The sequence below is a fragment of the Rousettus aegyptiacus genome, unplaced genomic scaffold, assembly GCF_014176215.1.
Source record: "Rousettus aegyptiacus isolate mRouAeg1 unplaced genomic scaffold, mRouAeg1.p scaffold_m13_p_13, whole genome shotgun sequence".
NCBI lineage: Eukaryota > Metazoa > Chordata > Mammalia > Chiroptera > Pteropodidae > Rousettus > Rousettus aegyptiacus.
This window is the reverse complement of record NW_023416288.1, coordinates 38644974-38665253: the sequence shown is the minus strand read 5'-3', so window position 1 is coordinate 38665253 and position 20280 is coordinate 38644974. Positions and strand designations below refer to the sequence as shown.

At 49.4% G+C, this 20280-nt stretch overlaps 1 protein-coding gene across 5 annotated transcripts in view; it reads left to right on the top strand.

Annotated features, from left to right (window-relative positions):
* Positions 1 to 20280, top strand: part of PDE1C (phosphodiesterase 1C) — a 454332-nt gene that overhangs the window by 71256 nt on the left and 362796 nt on the right. Inside the window, exon 1 of one of the 5 annotated variants that reach the window (XM_016160226.2) lies at positions 5813 to 5934. The exons of the other annotated variants lie outside the window; for them this stretch is intronic. Within the exon in view, the coding sequence (XP_016015712.2) occupies positions 5850 to 5934 (85 nt within the window). The 5' untranslated portion in view covers positions 5813 to 5849. Of the gene's footprint in view, positions 1 to 5812; positions 5935 to 20280 lie in introns of those variants that run through there. 5 annotated transcript variants of the gene reach the window in all.

Below are 20280 nucleotides of genomic sequence, written 5' to 3'. Positions count from 1 at the left end.
GCGAGCTCTCACCACACACCATAGCGTGTGGGTGACTCCTGAGCTCGCAATGCTTTTCTCAAACTGTCATTGGCATTCAAACCTTCCTTGTGGTGTGGATGGAAAATGATCCCTGCAGATTCTTTGATTCCTGGGTCCTCTCAAGCTACTCGATGGCCACTTATCTACATTTCCCATCTTCTCCAGATTCTTTATTATACCTTCATATTAGTCGGTGTCCTCCAGAGAAACAGAACTAATGGTCTCTCTCTCTCCCCCTGTCTCCCTTGCTCTGTCTCTCTCTCCCATCTATCACCTGTCATCTATCATCTATCTATCTATCTATCTATCTATCTATCTATCTATCTATCTATCTATCTATCTATCATCTGTCGTCTATCATCAATCATCTATCCATCTCGCTGGAGAGAGCTTGATTTATTTTAAGGAACCGGCACAGCGTGGCAGACCCTGTCAGCGTCCTGTCCCGCGCACTTACCGCTCCCAACCGCTGCGCTGCCATTTCTTTGCTGCGGAGCTTCATCCGGTCCCCGGAACCTGCTCTGCCGCCTGCCATGCCAGCAGCTCAGAGGCACCAGGGAACCGGTGCCTTCCAGGGGCAATCTTAACCAAAAATGCCCCTCCCCCTTCCCCTCCCGCTTCTCTTGGGTTGAGAGCCGCGGCGCCCGCTCCTTACGCTGGCGCCTGTTCCACGCGCGATGAAGCCGCGGTCGCCCGCGGTGCCAGCTTGTCTCGACTGCTGCGTCCCAAACCTCCCCGCATGACAACCGAGGACCCTCATGGTCTGGCTCAAACTCACCTCTCCAAGTGCCACCTACGCTCCCCTGGACCACTGCCCGTGCCCCCCGAGGTCCTGCAGGGCCTCGTGAGCCACGGTGAAGAATTTTTACTTAATCCTAAGAGTTTATTCTATTAATTAGTCTAAGGGGTTTTACTTTGTTCTTAGAGTATTTCTAGAGCGAGGGGAGCCACTGAAGGGTTTTAGGCAGAGGAAGGACGTGGGTAAATTTTTATTGAAAAAGGTCGGTTTGGTTGAATCGCTATGTTAGCTCCACTGAAGACTGTGTCCAGTTCTCAAACATCTCCTAATTGCAAACGCTATTGGAAAATTCTACCCAAGTTCTTAGCGTAAAATAAATGAAATTTACTTTACTCTCGCTTGCTGCCTAATATTATGGGGAAGGCATCAGGCCTAATATTTTTTGAGACACAGAAGGCAGGCATGAAAAAATAGTCACTTTCACAGATGAACTAATAACATGTAAACTTAGAAAAAAGTTGAAGACTAGATAGGAGGCCATCCCCATCACAAATTGCCCCGTCGTGCAGATAGAATTCTGTGATCTCCATCAGGGCCTCCGGGCATCTTTCCGGCACCTTCCTCAGACCCCCAGGTGTGTAGTAACCTTGCTTTTTATCCTTTCTGTTTATGCCGATGGTCTCTGCCATCCCTCGGCCTAATTAATACGAGAAACAAAGAATGGGCTCTAGGGAAGCGAGGAGGTAGAAGCAAAATGAAGCAGAGAAGGGCGTTCGTGACAGCCGGAGAGGAATTACGGCCACAGATGCAGACTTTCTGAGGCCGCCTTCTCATTTGGACCCTGGTTTCACAGGCCATTCTGGGGGCTCACTCTTCTTGTAAAGTCCCTAAAGGCTGGGGCTGTTTCTTGGTTGGCACGCTGCCTCGTTCATAGTTGGCCTCGGTCATGTTAGTTTAATTCCTCCTTTCTGTGTTCATTTCTTCCTCCTCTATATCCCTCCTTGTAGGGGATGTTTTTGGTGGATGAGTTAGGACTCTCGATTGCAAGCAAGAGAAATTGCCTGATGCTGGGTCACTCACAAAAAGGGGTGTATGGTGTAAGGTACGAGGGCATCTCGGGGGATTTGGGAGGAGCTGATTTTCGGATACTGGCTAGAACTGGGCTTGGAATGTACTGGAACGTTCTCTTCACCTCTCACAATTCCTGTTCTCAGCAAAGATACTCCTAAGTCCTATCTGGATTCTACCAGATAGAATTACAGACAGAGGAGCAAGGTTGCAGTTCAGGACCTCCATTGCCTGTGGCCATCTCTGTGATCCTGTGAATGCCAGGGAGCTCTTCCCAGAATCTAGAGTGGTTGTCAGAGAGCCCAGTGGGTGCCCTTTTTGGGGCAACCTGGGTTTATAATTCTTGGACCAGTGGCTGTTGGGAGAATTCCACACGATAGACGCTTCTCACCTGAGAATGGTTGAAGTGCATTGATGAAGTGCTGAGGAGATGTCTTCTCTTAGGCTTGATAAGTAAAAGTTACTTCCTTAGAAAGCTGACTTTTTGATAACAAGTGCTATAGACAGTGTCTCATGTTTTTCTGGAGGGTTAAAAACCAATGAGCAATACATTCTCATCATTGACCCTCTTTCCCTGATAGAGAAACAGGTGTCAGCCCCTGACACTCCCCTTATAGGGAGTATCAAAGAATGTATTAGCACCTGCATCAGAGGAATCTCCTGCCAGGTTTTGATTTTTCTATATATAGTTATATTTTGAAGGATATTATTTGCTCCATGAGCTACAAACCAATTTAGGTGCTGAATTCAGTTCCTAGTCTACTTTCCTGGGATGAAGCCAGGGTCATGCATTACATCTTAGGAGAAACTAATCTTCATCTAATTAATCTTGGCTAATGACTAGATCAAACTATTCATATGTGTATTGTTCCTTTCCTTCCTTCATCACACATTAGTTGCTGTGCCTTCCTTGTAAGAATCCACTCTAGGAGTTACAAGATCATTTCCTTTCTAAACTTATTTTAACATAAATGTAATAAAATGAGAAGTTATCCAAGCCCGGACAGGCGTAAGATATTTACAATAGTCTAGGAATCAGCAAACATTTTTCTGTCAAGGATCAGACAGTAATTCTTTGGCACAACAATTCAACTTTGCTTTCTGGTTTAAAAGCAGCCATAGACAGTAGGTAAATGAATGAGTGGAGCTATGTTCCAATACAACTTTTTTGTAGAGACTGAAATGTGAATTTCATATAGTTTTAATGTGTCACAAGACACGTCGTTTTAGAATTTTTTCCCAACCACTTAAAAATGTAAAAGCCAGCCTTGCTCAAAGACTCTACAGAAACAGGTGACAGACTGGATTTGACCCGCAGGCGCTAGTTTGCTGACCCCCTGCTCTGACGCACACACCTGCTCCACGCACACGGCCGCTTGGCTGGCTTGGTTTAGTTTTCTTACTTCGCAGGCATTCTTGAAGGAGCATTTCTGGAAGAGTGAGCAGAAGCAATGCTTCTTTTGATCTTGGTCTTGAACTCGTTCTGTCTCGGCTTATGTAATGTTAGCATGCAGCTTCTCCTGGTTTGGTGAAAGAGCCCCACACCGAGAAGGCTGCTTTAAGACTTCGCACTTGAAGCAGTGCATTGAGTGGTTCTGTAGGTGTCTCTCAACCCAGGGAGGGAGATAATGATTCCGGGAAAAGCAGTTTAAAAACAGTTCTAATTGTTCAGGCAAGTTATTTTTACCAGTCTTTAGGGGACAGATAAATGATCACGTTGTTATTATTTTTACAGATTATATTTCAAAAGCTTTTCTGCCAAGAATGATTAAATACTGAGTTTTAATTTCACTCACTCAAGGAAAAATTTCCATTGCATTAGGAGATTTTTTTTTTCTTGATAATTTACTATCTGAGACTAAAATTGAGGGCTTTCAGGCTCCCAATGCCAAGACTTACAGTGACACAAAAGAAGTCATGTGCCTCTGCTAAAGGTTTGGAAAAGTGGGAGAAATAGAGGAAATGGGAACTATAAGACAATTATAGTTACTATATTAAAAATATATAGTAATATGATACATAAAAATTTCTTATAAAATTAATGTTGATACCAATCACTAAAATATACTGTCGTCGCAGAGAAGAATTTTCTGCAGTGTCTTCGTCATGAAATGGGGAGGAGTCACATGGCGGTTGCAGTAACCGAATGCCCGTTACACACACGCCTGGTTTCCTCACTTCCTCTTCCCTCGTCCTCACTGAAGAATGAGCGAAGCGAAGGCTCAGGGAAGTCTAGCTCCTTGCTCCAGGCCACGTAGCTGGTAGGTGGCGGAGCAGATTTCAGACCCAGCTCCGTCTGCCCCTGGAGCCCTTTTCATGCGGTCACGTCGTAACCAGGTCCAGTGTCAGGGAGCACCCGGGGTTCGCGCGCCTCAGCTCTCGAAGCGAGATGTGCCATGAGGTCCGTGACACCCATCGCCTTTTGGATTCATTAATCTTGCCGTTGACCCGATCTATGTGATGGTTCTAGATCTTCCCTGAGGGAATTTATAACTGAAGTTCCAACTAGAGAGGACATAAAAAAAAATTACCATTTCTAAAACAACAACAATAACAACCACCACCACCACCGCCCAGTTGAGGAAGATTCAATTCCCGAGACATTCATTAGCCTGCGTTCCAGTGGGCTTGGGGGTTTTATGGGCCCCCTGAAATCTTATGTAGAATACTGCACATGTGTGTATACGTGTCTCTTTTTGGAGACGGTTTCTGATAGTAGTCAGATTCTGAAGACATGTGGACCCGCTGCCCCCTAAACGCAACTGGAACCACTTAAGAATATACCTGATTGACTCTTTTAATGTTGACAATGTTTGTTAATTGTGTCGTATTCAGTCATGAGCGAGGTTACCTTCATTGCAGCCCCCTAGTAGCCTGAGCACAGAAAGCGCTGTCATTCCATGCGACACGGGGGGAGGGGGGGGGTGGACTCTGCCGGGGCGCTGAGCTCTGGTTTCTTCCCAGGCGCCCCCCAGCCCTGACAGGGAGCACTGCGCTGTAAACCCTCGGTCACTGCTTGCCGGTCCAAGGGGAATGGATTTCTCTGTATAAACCCTGCCTGCCTTGGTCGTTGGGATCCTGGAAGGACCAAATGATTGAATTGGTGTCATAAAATGAAGCTTCCAGGTCCAAACACTGCCACGTTCAAGCAGTGGGACCTCAGTCAAGCCTCTCTCGGCCTCAGTGTCCCGTTCTGTAACAACAGGGATAGCTCTAGGATTGGTAAAATCTCACCCACCTCCCCAAATTCCAGGAGTCTCATATTTGGCAAAAATCAAATAGAAAAGAGCTGGAACCAGCCATTTGGAATGGGCCAGAACTCGGTCTGTTTAGAGCCTCTGTGTGAGAGCGCTTGGCTACAAATGTGGGTTACTTCGATAATTATCTTCTGGCCGGAGGCCGCTGAGCAGTCATCTTATCGGGGCTCCGGCTAGCGAGGACAGTTGCTGGGAGGAAGTGGGCGTGGTGACTCTCCCCGACTTCCTTGTTTGGAGTAAACTTTGGCAGCATCTGCCCGGCTTAGATGTTTGCTTTTCCATCTGTTGATGTGCTTTTGGGAGCTCTCCTGCCTGCCAGAGAAAACATCTAGAAGGAGCGCGGCCGCCAGTTCTTAGCCATTCCCTCGGGTCCCCAAACCCCACCGTCCTCCAGAGAGGGGAAGGCGAAGCAGAGAGAGAAAACAGACGCGCCCGGAGCGCGCCGGCCGCGGCGGTTCCCAGGGACGAGGGCGGATGAGACGCGGGCTGCGGCGCGCCCCCTCCGGCCCCCTCCAGGCGCGCGGGTGCGGGTGCGGGTGCGGGTGCGGGTGCGGGTGCGGGCGCGGCGCCGCCCCTTCTGGGCACGCCTCGCGCGGGGGAGCCGGTGCCGCCGCGCGCTCCGCCGTGTGCCCAGCGCGCGAGGCGCGGTGACTCGGCGCGGCCGGCGCGCGCCTTCGCAGACCTGCGGGGACAGCGCGCGCAGCGCCGCCGGGCAGGGGACGCGGCCGGGCGCGCGGGGGACCCGCGACGCCAGCGCCGGAGCCATGACGGACGCCAGCAGCAGGAAGGAGGGCTTCAAAAAATGCCGGAGCGCCACGTTCAGCATCGATGGCTACAGCTTCACCATCGGTGAGAACTTTCCTCCCCCTGCCCGACTTCTGGTTTGTGCAAACGCCCTCTCCCGTGGCGGCGAGGGTCCTTTCTAGGCGAATGAGGGGGGTGGCCGGGGGTCCGGCTGGGCTGCGAGGTGCTCGGGGAGCGACGGCAGGGCCAGGATGTCGCGCGTGTGGCCAGGTCGCCGCGCCCGGGGGGCTGTCTGTCTCCACGGCGCCCCGCGGAAGCTGCGTTTCAGGATCTCACCTCTCTCGATTCCCTCGCTTTGATTTTAGTAACTCAAGTCGGGAGAGGAGGGATAGAATCAGGGATGGCGGCAGAGAGATGGAGAGAGGGAAGCCAGCGACAGGAAGACGGGGACGTGATCGAAACTAAGACAGAGACACACAGGGACGCGCACAGAATGACAGACATCTAGACACAGAGACGTTAATGGGAACAGCAAGATACCAGGTCAGAAATGCAGAGACAGACGCAGGACTGAGATTAACAGAGGGAAGTGACAGAGACCTGTCAACGGTGACAGAGAGAGAGAGAGAGAGAGAGAGACAGATGCAGAGTGCAAAAGCTGTCTGCTGTCCTCTGCACTCCCAGCGGCTCCCCGTTTTCTTTCCTTCCCAAACTCTTTACCAGGAGGGGAACCATAGGGGGGGCTGGAGGTATCTCTCCAGGCTATTGGAGGGAGCAGGACACAGGGCTGAACCCCTGGAGGCTGACTTTGAAGAGATCAGTTCTTGATGCTTTTGCTATTCGCTCCATGATATGTGCGTTTTGACACGCTGGTCCAGGGCTTGCCTCCTCACCTTTCCAGGAGGTGGGCAAAGCTGGGGAGGTCCCTCTGTGGAATGCCAGAGTTTGGCAAACAGCAGGGCAGAGCCAGCTGCCCGGGAGCTGTTCCAGAATTTCTACTTCTGAGTGTGCTCAGGTCACCATGACTTTAAATCTGAACTTTACTCTCAAGGCCTTGGAAATGAGGGGTGTGTTAATTTGCTTTTTTGGTGGGAGGCACCTCCTTGGAGGTGTAGCAGGCGATTGCTACCGGCAAGAAGAGACGAAGGGAGAAGAGCCCTCCTCTGGAGCACTTTTGCTCCTTCTGATGAAGTGACTCAAGATTTCTGGGGCGTGGGCCGAACACGCTCCTTCCAGAATTCAGTCTATACTCCCTGGCCTGCCTCAACTGTCACTTCAGGTCTGTTTCTTGCACACCCTCATCATGGCTTCCCCTTGCCCAAGCTCACCATATTCCAGCCCGCCGGAGCCTTTGCTCGGCTGTTCTCACGGCTAGGAATGCGTTCCCTGAACTCTGCACTGAGAAATCTTGCCACCTCTGCTCTCCTTCCCCACAGGAAAGGGATCGCTCCCTCTGCCCTCCCCTTGGCCACGTGGTCCTCTTGCCAGAGCTCACACCTGCCTTGAATTACTGATTTCCGCACCTACCTCTTGCCTTCCTTGCATTACCAATTCCTTGAGGACGGGACTGTGTCTAATTCACCTCTCTCTAACGGTGATGGTGGGTGCTGGAGACCGTTCGTAGAAATGGATTACCAGTTGACAAGGTCAAAAGTGATTCATTAAAAGGCCACTGGCCTGTTAATACTAGTTTTCTTGAATCTGGCAAGAAAACTTCCAAAAGTGATTTTTAAGTTTTATCTGGTAGTTCCCTGTGGGATTTTATTTATCAAAAGCATGGCTTCTAAGCTCCAGATTTATAGTGTGGTCCCCCCCCCGCACCCCCGCCACCCCAAACCCTCCCTTCCTTTTGTTCTTATCCTATTAGAATAAATGGTCTGCAGATCGGTTGGTCTGCGGGTCAGAAATGTCGTCCAGTGTAAGCCGGACACTTCTCGGCGAGAGGGCGGCCAGCGTATTCCGACGATCTGGGCGTTTGTTCATTCACTGATTTCCATCTGCCCTCATTCTTCCGTCTTCCCTTCTGCAAATGCTCATTGAATGTTACCGTGTTAAAAAGATACAATTTAGCACACTGCCTGCCACACGGCAAACGTTCAATAAATGGGATTGTTGTCGTTATTCAAGGCACTAAGCTTATATCATGGGGAGTTTATGAAGATAAATCAGACTCAGAACTTATATTCAAGAAATTTGTACTCTTAGGGTAATGTGATGTATTCATGCATAACATTTTACCAAGTAGAAACTAATAAGTGCCCTAAGAGACAGTTTAGAAATTTTAGGCCAATGTAAGTATTTTAGAAAATAGATAATCAAAAAGAAAAAAAATCACTTACAATTTTATCATCCAATGCTACTTTAATATTGTTAATATTTTTTTCATATACGTTCAGTACTTGTTCGAATATACACTTTTTTTTTTTTAACAAAAATGCCATCTTAATGTTTGATAATCTATTATTTGATGTCTTATTAGCTTTGTTTCTGCTACACAAAGAATATTTCATCAATCTTCCATTGTTGGCTATTTAGGTTGCCATAGTAAATTTTTGCCATAGTAAACAATGAAAAAAGACTAAATCTTAGAGCACATCCATGAATATTTTTTAAGGATACACTTCTAGAAGTGCAATCGCTTGGTCCAAGAGTGTTTATATTTTTAAGGATTTTAAAACGTATTGCAATTTACATTCCCACTGGCAATCTGTCAATGTACTCACTCATTCTGACGAGTACCAGGCAGTATTATTTTTAAAAAAGTTGATGGTTTGAGAGGTGGAAGGTAGCCTCTCAATGCCACATTTATTTCACCACTTTTGTAAAATTGCCTTTTTATGTCTTTTCCCTGTACGTTTTTCTTTTGGGGGACTTTATCATTATTAATTTGCAAGCACTCTTAATGTATATGTATTATTTGTATATGTAATCAGTGTTAATTATATGATACATAATTATAATTACTATATATTAATTACTATTTTATATATTATATAATTACTATATAGTAACTACATAATTATGTAATTACTATATATCAATGATATATATTATATATGCACATGTACATATGTGTGTGTGCGTGTGTGTGTGTGTGGGGTATACAGTACGAATCTTTCTTCCAAGCACAAGGACTCATGTTCCTGCATTAGTACTTGGCGGTCAGACTCGCTTTGAGAACACGCAGATATTGTGTGGTCCACACCTGCAGTTGCCAGCCTGTCACGTGGTTTTGGCAGGGAGAGTAGGTGGATGGTACCCTCCTACCATGTGAGAGGAGAATCCTTGGGGTCCCCAGGCCGCTCCCTTTCTCAAGGGTCCTATGCTCTGTCATTAGGAATCAGCTCCTCTTCTAGTCTGTTAATTGTGCAAAATCTCCAGGTCAGAGGACCTCACTAAAGAGGTTTGTGTTGGGGTAATGACGGCTCAAGAGACTCTTACTAGGGGAGGCCTGTGAGGACAGTGGGGGCCTTGAGGGCTCTGCAGGAAGGAGAGGCCTGACCTACCCTTGTGGCGAGGTCAAGAGCAAGCTTTCCTTGGAGGGCTCCCGACAAAACCTGTCTCTGAGGATGGACGTTTCTGGGCCAAGGGGAGACATCCACTTCTGGTTCAGACTGGGCAGGGAGAAGGCTTTGGCAGTTGTCCTCCGCCCTGGTGATCTTCCCCAGGGGACCATCTGTACGGACAGTGAGTGGAGGCCAGGGGAGCGGCGTGCTCTGTGTGTGCGGGACAGTCCCACCCAACGAGGAGCCGCCCTGAACAGCAGTAACAGCCCCCGGAGAAACGGCATGTGCGGCTCCCACGCTGGCCTGCGACCTGACTGCGGGGACTCTGGAATGGTCACTCAGAGCTGCTCTAGAATAGGCAGCTGTAGGGTGTGGGCTGGGCACCGAGTTAGGTGATTTATTAAGCTCATTTGATTGCCTGTTTTAGGAAAAGAAACTCTTGAGAGCCCCCAAGAGGAAGTAATTGGCTGGAAGCCACAAGCTCTTTAGTGGCAGAGTTGGGTCCAGACCATGTCTGCCCTGACCCCCTACCTTGAGTGTGGTCTGAGACAAACCACAGTGGACTTTACTTCTGCCAGAGCTTTGGGATTAGTCTGTCGCCTTGAAGGAGAGAGATCTGGGGGTTTCCCAGGTCAGCTGAGCCAGCGCAGGCTGGGGCAAAATCAGAAAGAGGCGACCATTGCCTCGGCTTCCAGGAGGACGATCAGGCAGGAGAAACAAGGCTTGTTCGTCTGCCTCCCGCTGGGGGCTCCTGTTCCGTTCTCCGCCCCCCTGTGTTGCAGGGCAAATGGTTCTGCGTCCTCTTTAGGTCGTTTCCTCAGGTCGTGAGATCAGGCATGAACGGGTTCTAGAATCACACACGACTGTGAGGCTGCATGCCGGCTGACTGTCGCCAAGGCAGAGGGAGAGTTTCATTCCCAGGAAACCGTTGAACTTACGGTTACAGCAAGTGGCCATAATGGTTAGCAGAGTGAATGGTCGGGGGGGCCGGGGCGGGAGGGAAGAGCTGTAGTACCATCATCGTTCCTTGTCTTCTGGGGTTTGGATGTCCGCTTGGGTTCGTATCAAGTTAATTCACAGACTCTTACTTCCTCCATGAGGCTGCCTGAAAGACAGACATTACTCGCCTCTCCCTCCCCAGTGGAATATGTCTGCAAAGCCAAAGCACTTTTTACACCGCCCGAGTGAGCCTCATCGCTCTCTCTTGAAACTCATTTTGTAGATGAGGGAGCGGGGTTGGGGGAGGGCCTTGTTTCCCCCCTCGCCTCAGTGATGACCCCCAGGGTGTTTGAAGGACACTGGTGAGGTTGGTGGGGTGCACGGCGAAGAAGCTGCTTCCTTCAAACATCAACCTGGTGGAAAATTCTAGGCCTGTACTGAAGAGATGCTGCCCACAGAGGGATGCGTTTCCCATAGCAACTGCCCCCGACTGCCTTGCCCCTGGGGTTCTCTCCGTGGAGTTGTCCCAGAGGAGGAAAAACAAAGGCCCCTAGACAGCAATTGGAGGCCCAAGGGGCAGGAGCGGGGGTTCCCTGTCCCACTCTTGGCCAGGAGCTGGGAACCCCCACTGAGTGAGGGGGTCTGCGGGCGGATGCTCCTTTCAGAGAGGTTCTGGGGCGGGCAGGGTTCTGTGGGTGGCCAAGGCCAGGGTGACTGGGCCCTGGGGTGGGGACCACTCTCCGGCCCAGCGCAGAGGCCCCTGGCCTCCCTCGGTGCGTATGGCTGAGGACTCTCTCAGCCCAGACTGGTCCGGCGCTCTCTTGGCCAAATGCTTTTTCCGTCTGGGTCAGGGCAAGGCCTTGGCATTGTACACCTGGTTGGGGATGAAGAAGGGGAACAGAGAACCGAGTGAGAATCCAAGGTGAAATATTCCACAGCCACCTGTCAGCGCCACTTGGCCTAATTCCCTCTTCCTCTCGTTTTTGGGCAGACCGGAGCAGAGCGGGGTGCAGCGGGGTGCGGAATGAGAGGTCATGCCACAGTCTCTGCTCTGCCACGCAGCTCCCCTCTTTATTCCCCTTTCTGCATCTTGGGCGACTCACTTCACGTCTCTGAGCCTCAGGTTCCTTGTACGTGGAATAGGGAGCATGATCCTTAGTCGCAGAGCTGCGGTGAGGGTGAGGTAGAGCGGCGCAGGAGAAGATTGCTTTGCTAACTGTCAAATGTCTTTAAAATGCTTTTTGCCGTTAGAGAAAACTTAACTGTGGTTGAGACTTGCGTACCCCTCTTCCCAGCATTGTACTTCCCTAAAGGGAAGTCGCGTCTTTAGCTGGGGAATGAGGCTGTCACAGTGCGGTTGTGATTGCCAGCCAGCGGGCGGACTGCACAGTCGTAGGGCGCTCGTCAGCTGAGAGGCTGCGTTTGTCCTGGGCTTTGGAGTCACATGGTCTCATCGCGCTGCCCAGGTAAGTCATCCAGCGTCTCTGAGCCTCAGTTTCTTTCTCGGAGGAAATGAGGCTGGTAACGCCTTCGCTGTGGGTGCACCTCAGCCAGGGGAGCAGAGGGCCGTGCACAGGGCCTGGCTGTCAGTTGTGCGTGTTTGCTGGCGGGAGTGGGCGAGGGTCCGTGGCGCTGTCCTGAGGTCTGCGGTTTCGCTCTGGGGAGGCTCGCAGGTGGGTCAGCGCTGGCCTGCACGGCCCTGTATGCCCATGCTGTCCTCTGACACTGCATTGGGCACCATAGGCCACACAGCATGCCTGGCATGTCTCCCCAGCCCCGCGGACCTGGGCAGAGTCCACGGGGGGCTGTGGGGAAGCCCGGGTGTTGGGACAGCAGTGCCACAGCTATGACCTTCTGAACCTGGCTTGGGGGATCTGGCCTGGGACCCAACAGGAAGAGGGGACCAGGATGGTTAAATTGGACTTAGGAATGTCCAGAATATAACAGGTTCTGGAGTCAGACTCTTGGGGTTCAAATCCTGAACCCCATCTTTTATTGTGAACTTGGTTGGACAGGTGACATCACATGGCCCAGTTCAGTTTCCTACATTGTATGATGGGCGTAATGAACAGCATCTACCCTGCTGAGCGGGGTAATTGAATGGTATAAAGCGAGCAGAGCTCCTAGCAAGGCCGACTTCTCTGCTGGACGCTGCAGGCGCAGTGCCCAGGGCCCACCATATTTTTAGGAGCCAATAAAAGAATTAAAGAATGAACTTTCAGATTGAATACAATGTTTTAATTTGTAACATTAATATTTTTCATACCAATGCCAGCCTAGAAAACATTTTTAAAAGCTTTAAAAAATTATTTTATGGAGGATAGGGCTGCAAAAGCCAAAGCGTCCAGGGCCCATGAAAATCATAATACGGCTCGAGCTTCTAGTGCAGGTCCCGGCACGTGTTAGGCATGCAAAATGGTCAGCTATTTGTCATAGACTGTTTGGGCTGCTCTACCCAAAACACCGTGGACTGGGCAGCTTATCAGCAGCAGACGTTTATTTCTTCCAGTTCTGAAGGCTCAAGGTGCTGGCAGAGTCAGCAGATTCTGGCGAAGGCCAGCTTCCCAGTTCAGAGCGGGTCACCTTCTCCCCATGTGCTCACATGGTGGAAGGGTGAGAGATCTTTCCGGAGTGTCTTTTATAAGGGCACTAATCCCATTCCCGAGGGCCCCACCCTTATGGTCTAATCACCTCCCAAAGGCCTTACCTCCAAACACGATCACGCTGGGGACTAGGTTTCAACCCATATATGAACTCTGGGGGCACACAAACGTTGAGTCTGTAGCATGGTTACTATTGGAATTAATAAACATTTGCCGGACAGGCCCTGTAGAAAGGCAGGGGTAACCGTGGGGATGGGAGGGAAATGCACAGTGTCGTGGAAAGCACAGGACTGGTGTCAGAATCAGGAGAGGGGGTTAGGTCCTTACTAACTTGCTCTTTCATCCTGGGTGGGTCACTTAACGTGGGTCTTGGTTTCTCCGTCCATAAATGGACTGGTTGGGTAAGGACGTCTCTCTGGTTCCTGCCGCCCCCAGAAGGAGGTGAGCATTCACTTCTGAAGGCCGCTGTAGGTGTCCCAGAGCGGGAAGGTGCAGGGGAATGGCTCAGGGCAGCACACAGGGAGTTGCTGGTGGAAGATGCTTTGCAGACTTCAGAGCAAAGTGAAGGCACATTGGATGAGGGATCAGTTCCGGGCTCAGAGTTGAAATTGTTTTTGATTCAGTCGACTAGATTTTGTTAAGTAGACAACTTTGTACGGTGATTCTCACTTACAGGGGAATTTGATAATGTAAGATGATAGAAAATATATGTGTTTGTCTTTGCCCCCGGTTCCTGGCCCAGAACTCCTGAAACCTTGTAATTTCCAAAGTGACGCTAGGGCACTAGGAACATCTTTTGATGTCCCCAACTCCACGGGGACAGAAGCTCTGGGGCTCGGAGCCCTCCCAGGTCTCTCCTTGTGTTCAGTATTCTTTATCATCTCCGTTAATAAACTGGTAAGGGTAAGTGTTTTTCTGAGTTCTTGAGATATTCTAGGAAATAATCCTAGAGGGGAGGGGAGGAGGTTGCAGGAGCCTCTTTTTTACAGCAAATCGGACAGAAGTTGTGGGGACCTGGGGACCTCCTACTTGCGATTGGCATCTGCAGTGGGGGGCAGTGGCTCGTGTGACCGAACCCTTAACCTGTGGGATCTGATGCTGTCTCCAGGTAGACAGTGTTAGAGGTGAGGTAAATTGTGGGACCCCCAGCTGGTGAGCAGAGCTGACAGAAGTGACGTGTATGAGGAATAAAGGCAGAGGGACTGGATGTCTTTCTAATATAGATAATCAATGAGCTAGACTCAAGGAACGAACCAAAATGTCAATGCCTGGGCCTTCCAGCCTTTTCCCTTTATGACACCAAATTCCAGTGGCAAATGGGGGAATGGTGGAACTTTCTGAGTGTTTCTGCTTGTCTGCTGGGTTAGCTCCCATTCTGATGTTATATGAAGCTTTTATGACTTTGATTCTTGTTGTTAGATTGGTTCGTTATGAGTAATAAATGTGATTATACATCATGGTTATGGAAGCACCTTGCATGGACTCTGCTTGCTGGGTTTGAGAGGCCGTATGTATAGAGGTTAAGAGATGAGTTCTGGAGCTTGATTACCTTGGATTGAATTTTTGGCTTCACAGTTTATTAGCTGTGTGATCTTGAACAAGTGTCTTAACCTCTCTGTGTTTCATTGTGTTCATCTGTTAAATGAAGATAATTATATTACCCGTCTCTTAGGGTTTTGGAGGATTAAGTGAGTTAATGTACAACAAGCACTTGAAACAGCACCTGATGTATGTAGTTAACCTCTATATAAATATTTGTTATAATATTATTTTCATAATATGATATATTTATAATATATGCACACAATATATTTACATAATCGTAATATTATTAACATGAAAATAATAATAACCAACTCTGAGATTTGCTTGATCAAACATCCACACGTACCGTTCCTTAGAGAGTTGTAAGGATGACCTTGGTTTTCTGCTTTCTGTTGTTCAAAACTGGCCCTCCTCGCCAAAAGGGGTTCACTTTTATGTGCTTGGGCATCGGTATCTGATGTCGTACACTTGTTCTTGATGAATCCACGGTGGATCTCCAAACGTTCCCATCTCCGCAACCAGCCAGTCATCTTTTAGGGTTCAGTGCGTCACTCGCGATGGCTTCGTAAAGTGAGCCGCTAACTGCCAGGCCCTTTTTAGATGCTTAGCCCTGCGACGCCAGGACGCTCGGGGGAAGGAAGGTAATGCGGAAGACCTGGGCTCCAGACCCCATTCTGGCAGCTCCGGTCCCCGTGACTCTGGAAAGGTCGTTGGTCTCCTTGGGCCTCAGGTCCCTCCTTTGTCAATGGGGACAGCACTTCCTTCTTTGCTGTGCTGTTGGCAGCGTTCTGTAGGATGAGTCGTCTAGGAACCCCGCACACTTCCGGTGCCCAACAATTGGTACTGTTGGTTGCGATGATGGAGAGGCTCTGAAATCAGGGAGCGGGCAAGTCTCCCAGACCCACAGCTGCTTCCCTGGATGGCGCTCACCAGCTTGGCCCCTGGCTGCCTCCCGCAGCCCCTGACCAGCCACTTATGTCAAGTGCTGGCGCAGCTGCAAGGCTGTCTTTGTTTTAGTGTAGGGTTTCCAACCAGGCTGGGGGTCTGGAGCGCCGGCCTCGGCCCAGCCGAGGGCGTCCAGCTGGGTCTGGGTAATTGGTGCCAGCTGCTCCGGGGAGAGCTGGTTGGCACTTCCTGTGCTGCTTGGCAGGCAGGCTCTGGAGTAGGGCCGGAGCTTGGCCTGGGAACCAGGCCTTGGCTTCCCCGAGGGGCCCCGGGGTGTGGGGTGGGGGGCTTGGATGCACAGTTGCTGGAAGTTGGTTTTTACGCATCAGAGGGCAATATCTGCTGGACAGAGGTCTAAACCACTCAAGACTGCATCCATGAGTATTCATTGTCCACGTCTGCCGCTGCCGAGATTCGCTTCTCTGAGAGGATCACATGAACTGGTTCACCAACTTCTGCCTTTTCTCGCTTCTGCAGATAGCTGGGCTTTCTCTCTTCTTCATGACAGAATAGAGCAGCTCAGGTGTGATTCCATGGGCTTGGAGAAGAATATAAAGATCAGCTATCTTGGACTTATATCACTAGTAACTACCACCATTTGTTTAGCATTAAAGAAAGAGATTTTTGTAGATAGTCTAATTCCACTTTTACAAGTGGGGTTATAGATGGAGCAGTTACTGGTGAGCGAGGGTTTCAGAGTAGGTCTTCGGAGTTCAAGTCCAGCGTTCGTTCTTTTTTTGTTTTTTTATTACTATTGTTATTGGGGAGTTGGAATGCTGTATTGGACCTGCTGAATTATATAGTTTATTCATCAGACGTCTTGACTATTGGAGAGCATCTCAAAGAATTCTTGCAGAGCATAAAAGTGGAAAAACTAACCTTTCTTTACTTTTGAAGAAACCGGAAGTTGAACTGCTGAGCTCTGATGTTTACCACTTATAAGATACCTGGCTAGTCTCTTTACCTTTCTGATTCTGAATTATCATATCTGTAATGACGTAACATATGTAAATGCTGGCCTAGCGATGAGACTGTCCCAGGTGCCTGTACATCTTAGCTCCTTTCCCTCTGTTTTTTCCTTCCTTACTTCCTGCCAAACCGGAAGGCCTTTCGGCTGTCTTAGATGTTCACCCTGGAATCACAAAGTAGGGGAGCCCTGCAGCCCCTCACAGCTTCATCTAGCTCTCTGAGAGGTCCCAGGAGAAAGCTGGCATTGTTTTACCTTAACTCTTGGGCGCAGGAAGCCCAAATTAAGGCAGTAGGATTCGGGCGGCACGTGAGAACGTGGCTGGAGTTCTGTTTTAAAGTCATTAATCTACAATTTCCAAGAAAGGCTCGTGGTGTCTTGTGACTCGTCTTTCCTTAACAGTTAGAAGTTACTTTGGATTTTCAGATGTTATCAGTGTGGAAGGGGATGATCCCGTGTCTCTCAAGACCAGCAGGGCTCTGCACAGAACCAGGTCCTGGCCATCCATCCGCCGCACCCCAGAGAGACGAAACTCTCCAACGAGATGCACGTTCCTCATTTCTCATCTGGGTCATTCACGAGGCAGCGAGAAGGTTGAAAAGATGCAGAATTTAGGCCGGTGGTGTAAGACCGCGAGGTTTGGTCTTAGTGACTGTTTCAGGCGGGCTGTTTTCAGGGGCGATCATGCAGCCGTTGTGCGGGCTGTTCCCCCATGTCGATGATAACAATAAGAAGGTTTTACCGCTGGCGAAGCACCTTCCCAAACATCATCTCGTTCGATCCTGCCAACGACCCCGCAGGACTTCTGAGCAGCTCCCTTTTACAGATGGGAGGACTGGGGCTTCGAGAAGTCAAAGTGACTAGTCTCAGAGCCGTGACTCGGATCCCGTTTCCACGTTTCGGAAAGCTCAGGCCTCTGGACCAGAAATCTGGGAACCATTTTGGGTTCTTTGTCCTGCGTCCGCACCTCCACCGCACCTCATCGGTCGTCAAGTCCCGTAGGTTTTCTTCTCTAAACTTTCCTGTTCATATATCCCTCCTCTCTCATTTGCCTCAGTTCAGACCCCTCCCCCACCCCGCCTTCTCTCACTGAGTCTCTTCGATCTTGCTGGGTGGTCTCGCTACCTCCCAACTTGCCTGCCCTCCGAACGTCTCTCGACACGGCAGCTGGAATGTTCTTTTGGAACACACAACCGGTCCTGCTGCCTTCTACTTTAAAACCATCTCGTTGCTGGCAGGATCAAGCCTCGCAGGCTCTCCGCGCTCTGGCAGCCTTTGCTTTTCCCTAGGCTCACACTTTGTGGTATCCTGGCCTGCCATGGATTGTCATCCGTCACTTAGAGTTTCTGGTATTGTTTTAGGCACAAGGGATACGACAAGAGTGTAAGTGACCAGCCCGGCAGAGCCCAGGTGTTAGCGGCATAACTGCTGCACCCTCTGGTGGAGTGACCAGGGTGCCGTGTGAGTCCCGGATAGCGGGACAGAACTGAGTCTGGAGGATCGGGGCGGGCTCCCCTGGTGAATGGGATGAAGGAGCATCCAGGTGGGGTGGACAGCCTGTGCAAAGGCCCTGTGGCTGGAGGGTGGTTAGAGGAGAAACATGGGTCAAGGAGAGGCTGCAGAGGGGGGCAGGAGTTCCTTAGGCCAGCCTAAGGGTTTTGGCCTTTTTCTCAAGAGCAGCGTAAGGCAGTGAACGGTTTTAAGAGAAGTGGCGTGATCAGGTTTGTGCTCACAAAAGCGCACTCTGGTTGTACACTGTGGCGTATCCGTCCGTGATGTTTGTTGACCGGCCCTGCCATCGTGGAATAACTGGGTGTTACGGTGTGTGCGGCGTTCCTCCTCCCCCGTCTGGGCCTTCCTATGTCCTTCTGGGTATTCATTCTCTTTTTGGAACAAACCAGACAAACTTTCAGGCTGCCAGAAAGGCAAGTGGTCCGTGGGGGCCGGAGGCTCGCTTGATTTTCCTAATTACGTAGTTCATTTGTTAAGAAAATGAAGATAAGGTTATTAATTTCTTTCTTTCTTTCTTTCTTTTTTTTTGCCTGTAAAAATGATCCATGTTTATTTTAGGAACTCAGGAAAGGACACCTCATTTTTCAGAGATGATCTCTGTCAATATTTAGGTGAACGCGTTTCCGTGTTTTTGTTTATTTTAGGTTCACGTAATAGTCTATTGCAGTTTTATACTTAAACGGGACCCACCTATGTTGTTCTGTTACCTGCATATTAAAACCTAGTTGTACGTATGGGCATTTGAAACTACTCAGCTTGCCGTCTCTCTTGGTGCCTAAGCCCTCTTTCCTGCTCATCTCAGCTTCCCTAATCCTGAGCCCCCAGAGACCAGGTGAGACTTATCCGAGCCTTTCACAGCCTGGTCTATTTGGGCAGCACCGTCTCCCCCACTACACACACGCACAGTTTGTATACAAACAGACACCCCCATACTCCCACGTATACTTTCCCTCTGTGTAATTGAGCATTTGCTATTTGCCAGGCACTATTCTAATGGCTTTGAAAGCACTAGCTCATTTGATTTCCTATTTTCTCATGAGAAGAACAAAGGCACCTGCCCGAGAAAGTGCCGAAACCGGGACTTGAACTCAGGGCATCTGAAGCTACAGTGGTTCTGTGTGAGCCTGATTGTGCATGGGAGGTGTCAGGGACATGCCTTACGCTGGTGGGACATGCCCAAGGTACAAATTCAAAGCACTCTTGGGACTTCCGGCACCTCCCCTTAGCCTCCCAGGGAGAGAGCTATGGCCTTGTATAAGGGAGGCAAAGTGGGTATGAAGGTGTTAGGACCAGAACATTTCTGATCATTCGTTTCAACCGATAGCTCAGTTGGTCACTCATTCACTTAATTCATTCTCTTAAGAACGTTTCCCAGGTGCCCAATGACTGCCCTGCAAATATAAGGAGACCTTAGAATTAGAGGACTTTCTCATTTTCTAGGAATGTGTGGGCTTATGGGAAGACTGATATTAAAGAATAGCATTTCTGGGCCGGGCGTTGTTTGAAGGATTTATGAAGCCCGAGGGTCACGGGCGGGAAGGTCTCGCTGGTGGGGTGCGAACGGCGGCTTGCCCTCCCCTTCCCTTAATTCAATTTTATTGAGGTTTCATTTACATACCATAAAATCCACCCATTTTCAAAGTACAAGTCATGATTTTTAACAAATCTGCAGTTGTGCAATCATCACCATGTGTAACTACGTCATCGTTTTATTTCGAATAGTGTCCATTATATTGATATATATATATATATATATATATATATTTTTTTTTTGTCCATTCACCAACTGATGGATGCAGGTCGTTTCCATTTTTTTGGATATTCTAAATAACGCTGCTTCAAACATTCATGTACGAGTCTGTGTGTGGACACGTGTTTTCACTCTCTTGGTAGGTTGCTAGGAGCGGAATTGCCAGGTTGCATAGAGAATTAGAGTTCGTAACTTTTGCAGAACTCCCAAACTGTTTTCCAAAGTGGCTGTGCCATTTTAACAATCCCTCCAGCAATGTATGAGTGTCTCCGAACTGAGTTTTAAAGAAGTAGGAATTATCTAGGTCAGAGGTTTTCCAAGTACTGGGATGCCTATGAAGATTCCTGGGCCCACGCCTTGGAGATCCTGATTCTATAGTTACGGGATGGAGCCCACGGGTGTGAGTTTTTAGAAAGCTCTCTCAGTGACACTGATGTGCGACTTTGTTTGGGAATCGCGGAACTGGATAGGTTGAGGGTGGCGTGAGTAGGGGAGAGATTTTGGGGGCGCTCTAGGTACAGCACGTGTAAGAGCGCCATGATGTGTTCTTGTTGTGGTCAGCAGTAGGAGTGGCCGGAGAGAGAGGCCAGTAAGGACACCTTGGCACTGGTCCTGTCAAGACCTACCGAGGGACCAATTAATTATTCGACTTTTCCATCTAGTTTTCTGTGAAATGTTTTAAAG